We start from the raw sequence: 14613 nt of genomic DNA, 5'->3' as shown, positions 1-14613 counted from the left end.
AATAGCTTTTAAGCTAACACATGGTTGTAACTGCATTTCTTTTTTTATTTCAATGGTGTCTAGCTGCACAATGTAGGTCAAACGATCGAGAAAGTAAATCCACAACACTTACTGTGCCAGAACAACAGAGAACGACACATCATCGCTCACGATCCGTGTCCCCTCACCGCGGTGACAACCAGGGCAGGACCCGGTCCCGAATACCAAGTGTGCCACTACAGAGGTGCCTCTCCAATCACGTCACCCTTAACCTTGCATTGTAACACCCTCGGGTCTGCCTAAAGCCATTGCTCCCATTTTTATCCATTGGTACAACTGGGAATATTGTAAAACTTAAAAAAAGAGACACAGCTCTAAGAAAAATCTCTTTTTGTAATTCAGCTTAAATTTATGTTCCCTTTAACTCAATTAGGTGATCTGTAAATATGCCACTATGTAATGCCTGTTCCTTTTTGTGTTGATTATATAATGAAGACTGATTTGTCTTACTGTCTTAAACTTTTTTTGTAGGAGTTTAGATGAAATTCATCAATCACGAAGGTCACGTTCTCCCACTAGATACCAGGCTGCCTCTAGAAGTCCAATAGAACGCAGGTCTAGGGATATGGACAGTCAGTATTTTTCAGAGGAAAGGTAATACATTGGCTTAAATGCTACCGTTTATATTGTTGCTGTTTGGAATCCTAGTTTTTAAAACTGATGAAGTGTGGCCCTACTATCAGCATTTTTTTTTCTTCATTAGCTTCTCATGCCTTTTATCTCTAGAAGCCTGGGTTTGAATCAATCTCAGGTCATGCGTGAGAATAGTTTGGAGGTTTTAAGATAGCCCCAGGTGTCCATAAGTCAACATCTGAAAAATACCACACAATTCATCACATTTGAAACAGGCCCAGAATTATCACAAACATAAACAAATTAAAGTCACATCTATGTGTCTTTGAGTTATGCCCTGACTTTTAAAGTCTTTACTCTTTATTACCTGCATTCTTTTGAAACCCAATCAAATCAAATCATTTTCTGGATTGACACCTTTCCATGACTTCCATTATTTTACCTTTTTTTTTAATTAAACAGTTCAGAATATGGATTGTAACAGAAACCTGGACTGGAGCTGTGTCCACTCCTGGTCTAAATAAACAATATGAGAATGGTGTTTAGGGGTAAATATTTACATCTGTGGTTATGGTTAACATTGTTTTACACAACAGTTATGTCAGCTTGGTGGAAAAGTCAAGCAGCACATTGTTCAGTTTGACAGTAAAACAGGAGCGACCAAACTGTACACCAAAATATTCACCCACTAGATAGTGCAGTTTTACCTCCAGCCGTATGCTGCGTAGAGATGTTTTTAACAAAGGGAAAAAGGAGGTATTATTAGATGTGCTGTAGACCTCTCTTTAGGCATTAATACTCCAACCTAGCAGTACATGTGCTAAAGACGTTTGCTAAGGGTTAATCTTCTCCAGCATATTTTTAGATATCTGCACTTTTCTGTTTTTTTTCCATAGCTGCTTAAGTGGCAGCTGTGAGCGTGTGTCTGCCATGTGTCGTACAAACAGGCTTGTGCCTGGTAATGTTATGCAATATGTGACTTCTCCGCCTGTTTAGAATAATTTAGATGATTCTGGAAAAAAACTCTGCTCGATTTTTTGATTTTGCCCTTTCTTTTTGCATTTTCACTAACTCACCAATATGCATTTTCTTTCTTTTTTTGGTTGATTGCTTCATATTTCTTTTTATCTATGTCACCCCATGCATATTATCTGTGCAGCGAGTTCCTCATGCTGCCCAGAGCAAAACGAGGGACAAGTGTAGAGTGCCTGCATACTAACAGGTAAATAACTACAAGTGTCTGATAACTCATGTTGTTATTTTTAAAAATCCATACTAAACCATTAAATATAAAGTACTATGTTTTATATATATATATATATATATATATATATATATATATATATATATATATATATATATATATTTGCATGGTAAGTACTATTATTATGTAATAAAGGTAGATAAAAAAAAAAAATGTAGAAAGTGAACCTTATCAAATTTAAGTTTAACTAATAGTAGAACTAATTTTCACAGCCCATCTTGTTATTTACTGATTGTGTTTCTTATAGGTTATTTTCACAGCTGCTTATTCAAGTATCGAGTTGACATTCTTAAAGACAGTCGTCATATGCAATGAATATATTTGCTTCTATAATGTTCCCCCATGAACACTACTGCAATAAAACTTTCTCTGGCTGCAGTCACAGTCAAAGCGTGCACAAGTCCTAGTTAAAATCTGCTGGGGTTTTTTTGTCCAAAGTCAATCGTCGTCTGTGAGCTTCTACCTCCTTATTGCTTCTTGAAAATGTTTTGTGAAACTTATTTGACTGAAGTTACTATTGTGGACCCTTAGATGACATTGGAGCTGGAGAGCCTCCGAAACTAAATACAACAGTCAGCAATTTAGAAGCACTTGCTGTAGGAGATGCAGGAGAATTATTATTTATTTATTTATTTATTTATTTATTTATTGGCTACAGCTGTTACCAAATATAGTCTACCGGGTTTATTTTGGGTATACCAGATTTCTGGCTGTGCATTCAACATAACGTATCTTTTATTATTTTTAATTTATAAAATGTTTATGTTACCATAGAAACTGTTTTACTTGGCATGTTTTATTTTTGTGCATGTGTTGTTTGTGTGATTTCTGACAAACATAAGAAGATCAGTTAGATAGAAGTAAAACTTTACCCCCCAAGATGCCTTTGTCAGTGAATGGTATTCACAGGAATATATACAGGTAAGACACATTAAACCACTCAGATATTGTAAGGAAAAGTGACACCCCCACCAGAAGGCTCAATACATCCCCTGTGAACTGCATCTGTTTAATTTTGTAAATATTTAAGAAATCAGTAAAAGTGTACCATACATTCCACTACCTACAGTATGACTGTTGTCTTGTCATTATTTTCTGTTAATGTATTTGCCTGTGCTTTATATGTGTGTTTTTTTATTTGCTAATGCTACCTATTTAATTGCACGCAGTACACCTCAAACACTGCTTAGATACCTAAGAATATCTAGACTGTATTTGTATATTGCCATCCTGGATTTGGCTCTTTAAATCTAGCCATTACAGAAATAGCTGTCAGGTGGTGTTGATTCCTGCATCAGAACCTATACCTTTGAACATTTAGTGCAGCAGTAATTACTATAGGCACAGTATGTTTCATTTCTTCCAGTGCAATATTTCACTGCTTTTATATAGTATTTTATTTAGTAGTCTAATTACAACATTGTAGGTCAGTTGTGAAACACTAAACCATTTGGCCTGCTACATACTGTAAAAATACAAAGAAAAATCAATTAAAAAACACTTGTTAGCTAACTTTTTTTGTGTGTGTGTCTCTATGTATAATGGATTTACACATGCTGGTGTATATGATCAAATGTGTTAGCTTATTAAGAATCCAGGTATTAAAGTACAGGGATTAAAGTCCCCTATTCAACAGGTCTCCTGTAAAGTCTGACAATAAGAAAATCAATCTGATGTGTTGCCTTTTTAAGTTTGTACTGTGTAGTGCAACTTTACGTTCCTATCAGAATTTGGTTTCACCAACACCACCAACAGAGTCAGGCATGTTATATGGAGGCGGGCCTGTTTTGTCAGTAGCCCTCCCATGACTGTCACTGATTGGTATAAGTGGAATAGAGCGTTGGCATTGGCGCAGACATGTGCCTCTTGACTGAAGAACCACGCAGAGGTAAACACATGCAATCAATGTATTTCTTACACTACATTAAAAAAATCTTAGTCATCAGTCCTTTGTTTAACTGGTAGCAGATCCAGCAACTAGTGGTGGTGAGATTTGGTAAGACAGCCCTAGCTGTCCTTAGCGCCATATGTTAAATCACGTTGGAACATCACAGAATTCCTGGGTCTCAGTCTGAACTTGTAATATATTTTGAATTATATAACTTAATTTCGACAAAAATGTTTTAGGACTGAAAGGTTAATGTATTTGCTTCCAGCTCCCAGGGTAAAGCTGGAACACATTGACAATGTAAGTACTGTATTAAGACATCTTAACATACTTGGCAGTCAGTGGACTAGCGTTTGTCTTTGGAGAATGGGTCCAAGTACCTACACTACTGTATTAGGACACTGTTATATAAGCAAAGCACGGGGGTCAGTATCTAGATAACTACCGTGTGCTTAATGTGTACTGGGTGCAATTCTTTCTTCTCCCCTTTCTTCCAATGGTTTCTCGGTGGATTTAATACATGCAACGTTAGACCATTTTTCAGTTAGGGAGGCAGGCTAAAGTGCACAGTAATTGGGGTTGGTGTGTCCAATCAACAGACAAACCATTCTATTAATTTCTTTCTTTTCTAAGCCATATCAATGTTTCCTTTTTGTATTTTGTTTTTCTCTATGTATATTTAGTTGCTTATGCGTGGCTATTTTCATTGTATTTGAATGTATTTTATTTGTGAAGCTCCATGTTTGAAGTCCAAATCGGTGATTAGACAGGATACCCCCCAGCCTCAGGATTCTCTTAGCCCCTGAGTGCTGAGATTCACAGATTAAATTATGAATAGGTAAGAGGGAGAGAAAATGCTTGGATGTTTGCACTCTCTCCTGAAACCATGGGTTTTGAGTGTTTGCTTTAAAATGATGGGCAAACATCATTATCTGCAGCTGATTGACTGGTATTGCTGAAAGAAAAACATCCTCAAAAGCAGTATTAAAGCTGCAAGTCAGAAATGAGCGATATAATACTAGTATATGTGTTTAACATAGGCAAAAAACAAACGGTGATATAAAGCTAGCCTATCAATTAAGCAATGATTAGGGGAGGGAGAATGGGGTGGGTGTAGTAGACTGGAATATTCTGATCCAAACGGACAGATTTATCAAGGGCGAATGGGGATTTTTTTTTGTACAGCAAAAATCCTTTACTTAAGAGTTTATTAGTACAAAGCAGTCTTTCTCATAACAGTTTAATCAGATCAACGCCAGTGTCACACCATTATTTTGGCGGAGTCTCGTTGAACGCTCTCTACATTCGTTGTCAACTCATAATTGTTTCTTCTGATCATGTTGTAAGATTACATGTCCTTTATGATTTTCTGTCTAACATGGTATTCCCTTTTGTTTTGTTTTGTTTTCTTTTTCTTCTGTATCTTCCTCCATTGGATTCAATGCACTGGCACTAGTGATCTGCAGCCCTCTCTTGACAGGGTTAGGAGTGCTAGTACCAACTGTTTGAGACCAGATACTAGTTTCCATTCACCAGAACGAGAAAGGTATACAGAAAACAATTTTCAATTTCTTTTATCTGTGCTGGTTTTTTTATTTTATTTTGGGTTTTTTTTTGCAAATATTGTAAATATTTTAGATTTTAGTCAACATACACTAGCTGTACCCACTTTTCTGTTATATTATAGTAGTACCATTTCCATGTGCAAAAACTTTATGATTGCAGTTAAATGCAGCTGTTAAGCAGTAAGAGTTTCTACCATCTACTATCTACATATTTACCGGCACCTACTGTCTTACATACTGGGCCATATTCACAAAGTATTGCCTCATGAGTTATTTGAATCATATTTTTTTAAATTCTGTTTGGAATAATAAAATACAGGTTGATATTTAGGAAACTGATCTGTAGGCTTATGTTGGCTTCTTTCACAGTAGTCAAGAGCAGTTCCATGTCATTGTATTTCCAATAACGGACTTTGAAATGGCATTCTTTAAATACCTCCTGAGTTAACCCTTTGTGAAAGCTTTTCTTTTTGGCCAGCTTCTGAACACCAAAAGACAAAACAGCATCACACATATTCATCCAACTCTTAAACATGCTTTGGATTTGTGAAAGTTGGGCAAATTTTAACTGAATCTTTTGAACAAGCCGGACCAAAAACCAGAACTGAAGTGTCCAAACACTTTAGGAATCTGTTGAAGTTCCTTGTATTGTTTTATTATTATTTTTTTGTACAGAAGGATCTGAATTAATTATTAATACCATATGTGTTTGCAAGTGTGATATTGCTGTATTAATACAGAAATAACACTTACATATTTTCCTTGTTTTTTTGGTTATGACATACACAGGGATAGAAATAAGACTCCCATTGCACAGCAGTTTAATCCATTCCTGGTTTTACTGTGGGTTTAATAAGACACACCTGAGCTTGTTACCTATACACTGGGGCTGATCAAGCTCGTAATAAAACCTGGAATTGGTGAACTGCTATGCAGTAGGAGTCTTTATTTTCATCCATGTAGTAGGACCCTGGATTCATAGTAATCCAGTAAAACAGTGTACAGTGAATGTTCTTTTGTTTAGATATTAGAATACTTTATCCATTAAACAAATGCTCTGCATTTGTACTTCCATTCATGTTTACAGTCTTCAGTCATGGAATGTTCTGTATATTTACTGTGTCTGTCTGTGTGTATGTGTGTAAACAATCTGAAAAGGTCCAATACAAAGTATCTCGAAAGAGATAAACGTTGTTGGTTTATCTAGCTAGGTGGTCTTATGAAGCAACGTTATTTATTTGTATTTAATCTATTTTATCATCCCGTGTCCTATATAAAAATGGCTTTACCATTACAATTGACAGGCAGTATTGGCAAGTGGATAAAGCTGAGGACCGAGAGCCAAGGAATGGCCTGACTTTCAAACCCTGTTCAGCCACTGACCTTGTGTGACCCTCCACATTACTGCCTCACTGTCCCCCAATACTAGCCCTAGAAACCAGTGTCCCAATTTAGATTCACTGGATTAGTCATTTAGAATACTTTCTGAAGTATAGTTAACTCTGCTGCTTAACTCACTGTGTCTTTCCTATCTCATTAATGGGGCAAACATGGATAGATGTTCCCACTCACTGGATAGGAGACGGCCTACTAGCCCCAGGATTTATATCCAGCATGCCTCCCCGGAGGATGACAGGTACTGGTCAAGACCTCCAATATCCCAGGGTTCCAGGCAAAGCCTGACCCAATTCAGCAATTTGAACCCTGACGTAGACCCTTAGAATCCTGTCGTTTGTCCTGCCGTAGTGTTTAGTTGTATTTTTCATTTGGGTGCATTGTGTTAATCTGTCATCATTTAGACTAGAGTTGGGTGTTGTGTGATGTGATTAATTCACGATTAATGGGTGAGATTCACTAAGCATTTAGTGCAAAGATTTATGTATTTGTTTTGTGAAAGAAAAAACAAACTGTTAATGAACTGTGTGGGAGCTATTCAGTTAACAGATTACGCAATATAGTAAAATAAATAAATAAATAAAACTTTGGATTTAAAAAATTGCTTTGTGAATTGAACCCAAATGTTCTTATTCTTGTATTTTAATAGTACAGCAGAAGTCCTAACCTGATTTACACTGTATATAAGCACCCATCAAGTTGATGCAATTAGGTAGCAAGCCATACATTGCTTTATTAGCATTATATTAGTACACATTCTTAAAGTGTAACCCCCTAGCTTTTTTGTCAAGCTGACATCTTTTCAAGCTGCTTTTTGGCAGTGGAGGTTCAAGTCATTGTTGAAATGTAAATCTTTTACAGAAAAAAAAAAAACACTGTAAGTTTGCACAGTTACAGAAAGTATCCAATATGAAAACAACACACTGCTGCATTTTAATTACATTTTACAGATTTTTGTTGAGATTTTTAGTATGAGTGATAATCCAAACCACACACTTTCACACTTGCGCTGTTTGAGGCATGATGCCTTCCTTGTCAAAAAGAACAAAACATGGCAGTGGTTTAGAAAGTGGAAATGAAAGTGATGGTTTAGGATGGCAGCACCATCTAGTGTTTTGAATACAACATTGCAACTCAGTTCCTGAATACAGTACAGGTTCTAGCTGAAATGTATCTGGGTACAGGACTGTAAACCTGCAGCTATTGATATACATTCCCATTGTCACTGTGTGTAACCATCATTGTGTTGTTTTTTGTTTGTTTTTTTTCCATCCTTTCCCCATTCACTTCCATGTTTCCACTTTTTTCGAAGAAGCTGGACAACGGACCCTGTTGTTCCAAAACAGGAGACTGTTAATCACCTCAGTGCTAGACCAAGAGCAGCCCAGAGGTACCTTTATATCCCACTACTATCTACAAAGGAGCTGGCTCGAAGTGTAACTGTAACATAATGACTGAACGCAGTTGGACATATTTACTAGGTTTTATTATCAGGACAAATTCTGAAATAATAATTTTTTCTTGGTAGAATAAAAACTTAAAAAGCTTTGAAGAATTAAATTAAGTTTGCGATTCCTAAAACAATTGCCTTGGCTGTTGTAAAAGAAGCCAAAAACAAATGTCAAGCCTGTTTTAATTAATCAAACGTAGACATGAGTTAAAGCTTTGTGATTACTAAATGTAAGACATAAAAGCACACCAGTCTTAGAAAACATCGGTTTTCTAACGAGAAACCGATTGGAAGCAGGTAAGAATGGTTTATTTTTATTTTGAGTTGTTTCTTGTTAGCCGCACAGTGTACATCTTGTTTTAACTCAGATCTTTTTAACAAGCACAGCTGAAGTGTCCAAACGTTGAACCTATCCCTTTATTTCTTTTGGGGAAAATGGTGGCATTCACCTCTTCTAGAGAGGTGAATGTTTTAAACATTCATGACATATGGGTTCATGTTGATCATTTAAAGCGTTCACACAGTGTGGAAAGAGTCGTGTGATATGAACTGCATTGGAAATATGGGAGTTTTCAATATTATTTAGCTAATGGTCATTGATATGGTATCAGGATATTTTGGTAGAAATGCATATGCTCAGTAGTTATATAGCGTCTTTTAAAAAGTATCATAAACTGTATGCTGGTCTGTGATGTTGCTGTGTATAAATACTATAATACTGCAGTTTGGGGGTGTTTGATAGTTACTAATATCATGTTCACTTAGGATAATGAGGAAACATTTTTTATTTTAAGAAAATTCCGGGTAGTTCTTAAACATTTAGGTTGTTGACCCCTGAATTACAGTTTTTGTTATTTTTTTAACAATATATCTGTGGCAGAGCAAAGCTCTGCCCTTTTTAAATTGGCAGGGATGGGGTTAATTTTCCCTACCTGCCTGGGTTTATTATGTTTAGGTGGCTGGGGTTGATTAGTTGATTAGGTTAATTAACGATCAATCAGCGCCCAGCCACTTGACATAAAAGGAGGCCTCTGCTTCTCATTTGGGAGGAGGGAGCTGAGGAAGCAGGTTGGTGTTTTGTTGGTTGTGATTTAAACACAAAGACAAAAAGCAAAATGTACAAAATAAAGGTTTCCAGGCTGGGCAATGCCTTCACTGGATTTAGAAAATTGAAAAATCACAACCAACAAAACACCAACCTGCTTCCTCAGCTCCCTCCTCCCAAATGAGAAGCAGAGGCCTCCTTTTATGTCAGGTGGCTGGGCACTGATTGATCGTTAATTAACCTAATCAACTAATCAATCCCAACCACAGTGACAGTGTCGACCCAAGGGACTTTTTCAGCCTGAAAAAAGAAACAAGGACCAGGGGTCACAAATGGAGATTAGACAAAGGGGCATTCAGAACAGAAAATAGGAGGCACTTTTTTACACAGAGAATTGTGAGGGTCTGGAATCAACTCCCCAGTAATGTTGTTGAAGCTGACACCCTGGGATCCTTCAAGAAGCTGCTTGATGAGATTTTGGGATCAATAAGCTACTAACAACCAAACGAGCAAGATGGGCCGAATGGCCTCCTCTCGTTTGTAAACTTTCTTATGTTCTTATGTTCTTGTGAACATGATAAACCCAGGCAGGTAGGGGAAATTAACCCCATCCCTGCCAATTTAAAAAGGGCAGAGCTCTGCCGCAATATCCTTTAATTAATGTTACATTTCCTTATAGTATCCCTAAAATCTATTGTGTCTAAAATCACTTTCTCTTTAACATTGCATTTTAAATGACACAGTGCCACCTGTAGTTTAACTGTTTTAAGTGTGCCTTTGCTGTACTTAAATAATGTTTGACTCAAAGGAGACACAGCGATTGGATTGCAATAAATGATTGTATGATTCTTCTAGAATTCAAAGAAACAGAGAAAAACAAAACAAATAAGCACAGTGATCCACTGACCTGTGCAAGCAAGGAGAGTGCCGCTACAGGCCAAAGCACCTCTTAACAAAACTGAATGTTTGATGTGTTAACAAATCTTTAACACAGTGATTGAATGTAAAGTCTACAGTGGGAGCTCATCTTATCTGTGACTCCCAAAAGAATTTCTACAACAAATAGACCTGCTTGAGAGTGTTCTTTTAACGTGTTATAATTGTCTTCCTCTTGCCTTGCTATATGATACTGTAGGTCTTCAGTTTTTACCACAGAGCACAACTCACTTTAGAGAAGCATCACAGCATGATCTCCCAGCGGGTGTTATGGGGCAAGAGCTCAGATGTCTGGTTCAATTTGTAATACACTAGACACCAATCTATTATAGTCAATAAAGCGGCAAACATTTAAAGAAACCAGCTGATTTTTTTTGTGTGTGTGTGCATTTCTGAGTGTATATATAGGATATATACAAACACAAAATCCCACATTGGTTAATTTGGATTATATAGACAGAAATGTCTGAGTTTAGTATGCTGTAAATGTTTGTAGTTTTTCATATATCTTACATTTAAAAACCCTGTGAAAAGGTTCTCAATTTTGAAAAAGGAAACAAAATGGCAATATTCACAGGCATTTAATCAACGCATGGTCGATAATGATGCACTGATTGTTACTGCTGCTCTTATTTTTGAGATGCCATTATTTTGACTTTATACTGGTGTTCAAGGGTGGTTGTTTCCACAGAATGTACTGGAAGTTTTTATCCAGCTAAAAAGTGAATTGAATTGAGCCTGACGTTTCATTCATTCATTTTGCATAATCATTTTGCCATTTTATCATTTTGTCATTCTTCATGCTTTTATTTTGTTTTTACTTTCAAACGTTACAGGCAGTCAAGAACGCTGGACAGATCTAGTAGCCACAAACATGGTAGAAAAGACACTGCTTCTGAAAATGAAAGGTAGGCCAGGTGCCAATCACTGCATGCGTTTTTCCATTTTTTTTCTAAGTTCTAGAGTGCATTATTTCTGAATTGCTCATATATTTTTCATACAAGTTTCTGGGTTGTTTATACATTATTTGTATGAGGTTGTGGTTTGTATAACAACCATGTAAAAGTGTATTTACAGTACAAGAAGAAACATTGGACCTCATTTATGAAAGGGCACTAAACTTTTTATGGCGCGCTATAACTGAAATTAGTGTGCACGTTCATGATTTCCGTATTTATTATTGCAATTTTATTAATTATTGCACGAAATAGTGGGCATGTTATGGCGCACGCTAATTTTATTGTGCCGCACTATGGTAATCAGAATGAATATGTGATTTGTATGGTAATGAATGACAATTTATGTAAATGAGGCATCCCACTCTGAATAATGAGATGAGCTTTATTCACACTGTATTTACTAAAGGGCGATAAACGTAGTGTGCACCTTAAAGTGAGCGATAAGTAGTTTGTTTGAAGACCAGGCTTTAACCATTGATAGAGACGCTATTTTTTCTGGGCTGAAAACTAGTGATGTGCAGTTTGATTCTTTTTACTGACGATTCGATTGATTCATTGAGTTTAGTGAATCAATTCAACAGAATTGTTCGTTTGCTTCCCTGATTCGCTAACGTGAAATAAATACATCTTGCTGAATTACTTGCTTATGAAAACGTGTTTGAACGGAAAAAGTCCAGAAACGATAATTGATTGTCTAGGTCAGGGGTGTCAAACTCATTCAGCAGCAAGGGCCATCTAAGTTAAAACTCTTCACTTGATGGACCGCACCGTAAAAAAAAAAAAAAGTTATACATCGTAATGTACCTGAAAATGTCTACAGAAATAGGCCAATATACTCATATATACTACTTTACCCAAAACACATTACCTCCACTGCACGATTCCTAGTCATCAATAAGTATGCAGGCACGGTTTCAATCAATTAATCAACATATTACTTAATACAGTGGTTCTTAATCTGTGGAACGTGGAAAGGTTACATAATTAAACTCTCGGTCATAGATAGTTTTGGAGTGTCTAAAATGTATTATTACTAGGGAGTTTTGTATTGCGCTCAAATGCAATCAGCACAGCAGCTTAAAGTAAGGGGATAAAGCTGCATCCTCACGGGTCACTGCAGTCAAATAGGAGTATCCACACGAGACGCGAGCGACATTGCTTAGAGAAGATTTTGCCTCAAAACACGTCACACCTGAGGTTTATGTCAGTATTGTTTACAGAGCGATTGAGACCAGCATGGAGGCTAACATAATAAAATTGAGTACTCCTGACCGGGAGAATTACGCACTGAAGCATAGAATTATGGTAACAGACTGTTTACAGTTTCAAAACAAACTTGATAACATTGCTCATTACGTGTTGTAATTCTGCAACTTTTCCACATAATGCCTATTGATGCAGAATCCAGTGTAAGAAAATTGGTGCTTCGCATTTGTTTCATTAATTTTTCCCAGCACTCTGCTAGCCAGTCCACTCTTTTGCCCAGTCATATATGGTGCACCATCTGTTGTAATCCCAGTTAGTCTCTCCCAAGGTAATTCTGCACTATCCATGGCTTCTTGAAGTAAAAAAAAAACACAAGCCCTTTCCATTGGTTTTCAGACCCTTTTGTTGAGACTCCATAGCTTCTTTCACGTCCAATAAACTCAAAATACGTTCCTTTGTGCAGCTGCATAGTGACGTTGTATGTTATAATCTTTCATAACTGCAACCGTTTCACTGCAAATTAGACATATTGCCCTGCCGTCAAAATTTTTCAGTGAAAAAAGAATCATCAGGCTAACGATTTTGGAATCTTCTGTGTTCCGTCTCCACCTTCTCCAACCGCTTTTTAAAAATGTTACATAAGTTAAATAAATAGTTTAAACAAGTCTTCACTTTGCTGTCCTAATCCAAATTATGTGTGCTGTGCTGTTACACAGATGCGTAGGGAAATGGATCCTGTGTGCCATTTGATTGGCTATTTTACTACCTGTGTGAGCTGTGATTGCCTTAACGGTAATGTCACTCATACAATGCAGACTGCGCATATTGAATACACGTTATATTAAAGAGGAGAGTTGTTTTAAAAAGAATTCCAAAACAATGCAGTACATCAATGCAATTTTAGAAACTAATGGGCAGGCCGCCAAAACTTGCCCTGCAGGCTGTATGTTTGGCATCCCTGCTTTAGAGTACTAGCTATTTATGTCATTCAGCTTTAACTGCAACCTATTTAATAACCTGCAATTTACAAATATATAGCAATAATATGTGTTATTTATTCTGCCAGTTTCAGTTAAGTACGTAAATATATTTTTTATGCATTTGTTGCGGGAGCAAGCAAGACTTCCAGGGTTCCGAATACATTTCTAACTACCTTGAATTCATATTTTCTGTGTGTGTTTGCATATCGTTATTTATTTTTAGGTTTGTGTCCCTTCAGTTTTTTTACTAAAATCAGAACAGTGTCACATTTGTCCATTGCGCTAGAATTTCTCTCAGCCTTTGTTTAGTTGGATTTGAACAAAAGAACAAAAAGAAAGATATGCCATTACACAACATGACTTTTATCGTATATGCATAAAAGGAGAAAGGAAAAAGGATTTTTTTTTTTTTTTACATCAGACAAGCAATGCATGTTAAAATTGACGGTAAGCAGTGCAGTTTCACTTTACGTTGCCTCTGCCTGTTTCCAGCCGAGTGCTGTGTCTTTTGATCGCTCATTTTCGGTCAATGTAAGCCACCTCCATCTTTCATAATAAGCTACTGACCAAAAGATATGCCTGGACTGCTGGGGCTTTTTATATGAAGTTGATCCTGTGTAGACTCGGACATTATCATGCGCTTTAAATTATCGCAATAAAATTAGTGCGTGCTATGGCATGTAAATGAGTCAAATAATGTGCACATAAATGAATGCATTCTCTTTAGTAAATGGGCCAATAAATTTTGATTATCATGCACATTAGGCTCACTACTTTACGTGCAAGCTAACTCTAATTTTAGTGTCCTTCAGTAAATGAGGCCCTAAATCTCTTGCTACCTCATTGAGGTATTATGTCCATGTAATCCTTTCGTTGTCCTCCAGACTTCACCCATAACACTTTAAACACTCAATCATAAGATCTGAAGTAGTGATAATATTGTGTCGGCCACTTGTACTTCATAATCCTGGGATCACCCATAAAAATAAGTGGCTGATGCATTCCAGGTGTATTTCTGATATTGTTAAATCCAGTTGTCGTTTATCCCAGATGGATATAGGCGGATCAGGTTAACTTCTTCCTAAAGATTTTGACTAGCTGTGCCAAAGGCACCAACTACATGGGGGCTCCAGGGCTCAAGTACCCATGGGGGAAAAATAAGTGGATGTTCAGGGCAACAGTTTTTTTTTTTTTTATGCGATAAAGGTGATTAATGATCTGTCATGTAAAACACCTTGCCCTGAGATAAAGGTTTTAAAAATAGCTCAAATTTAAAGGTACATTATAGTGCAAATACAGTTCTCAGTCTATAC

The 14613-nt window shown here is 36.7% G+C and overlaps 1 protein-coding gene across 14 annotated transcripts in view; it reads left to right on the top strand.

Moving 5' to 3' along the window:
* LOC121316827 (regulating synaptic membrane exocytosis protein 1-like) overlaps nt 1-14613 on the top strand; it is a 127817-nt gene that overhangs the window by 77923 nt on the left and 35281 nt on the right. For 8 of the 14 annotated variants that reach the window (XM_041252058.1, XM_041252056.1, XM_041252063.1 and 5 more), the window contains 6 exons: nt 64-223; nt 511-633; nt 1772-1834; nt 5221-5310; nt 6888-6965; nt 10992-11063. In XM_041252058.1, coding sequence (XP_041107992.1) covers nt 64-223; nt 511-633; nt 1772-1834; nt 5221-5310; nt 6888-6965; nt 10992-11063 — 586 coding nt within the window. The remainder of the gene's footprint in view (nt 1-63; nt 224-510; nt 634-1771; nt 1835-5220; nt 5311-6887; nt 6966-10991; nt 11064-14613) is intronic. The other 6 variants (XM_041252060.1, XM_041252064.1, XM_041252062.1 and 3 more) reach the window with 6 other exon arrangements.

This window comes from Polyodon spathula, chromosome 6 (assembly GCF_017654505.1).
Source record: "Polyodon spathula isolate WHYD16114869_AA chromosome 6, ASM1765450v1, whole genome shotgun sequence".
Classification (NCBI taxonomy): Eukaryota; Metazoa; Chordata; class Actinopteri; order Acipenseriformes; family Polyodontidae; genus Polyodon; species Polyodon spathula.
This window is presented reverse-complemented; position numbering and strand designations above follow the sequence as displayed.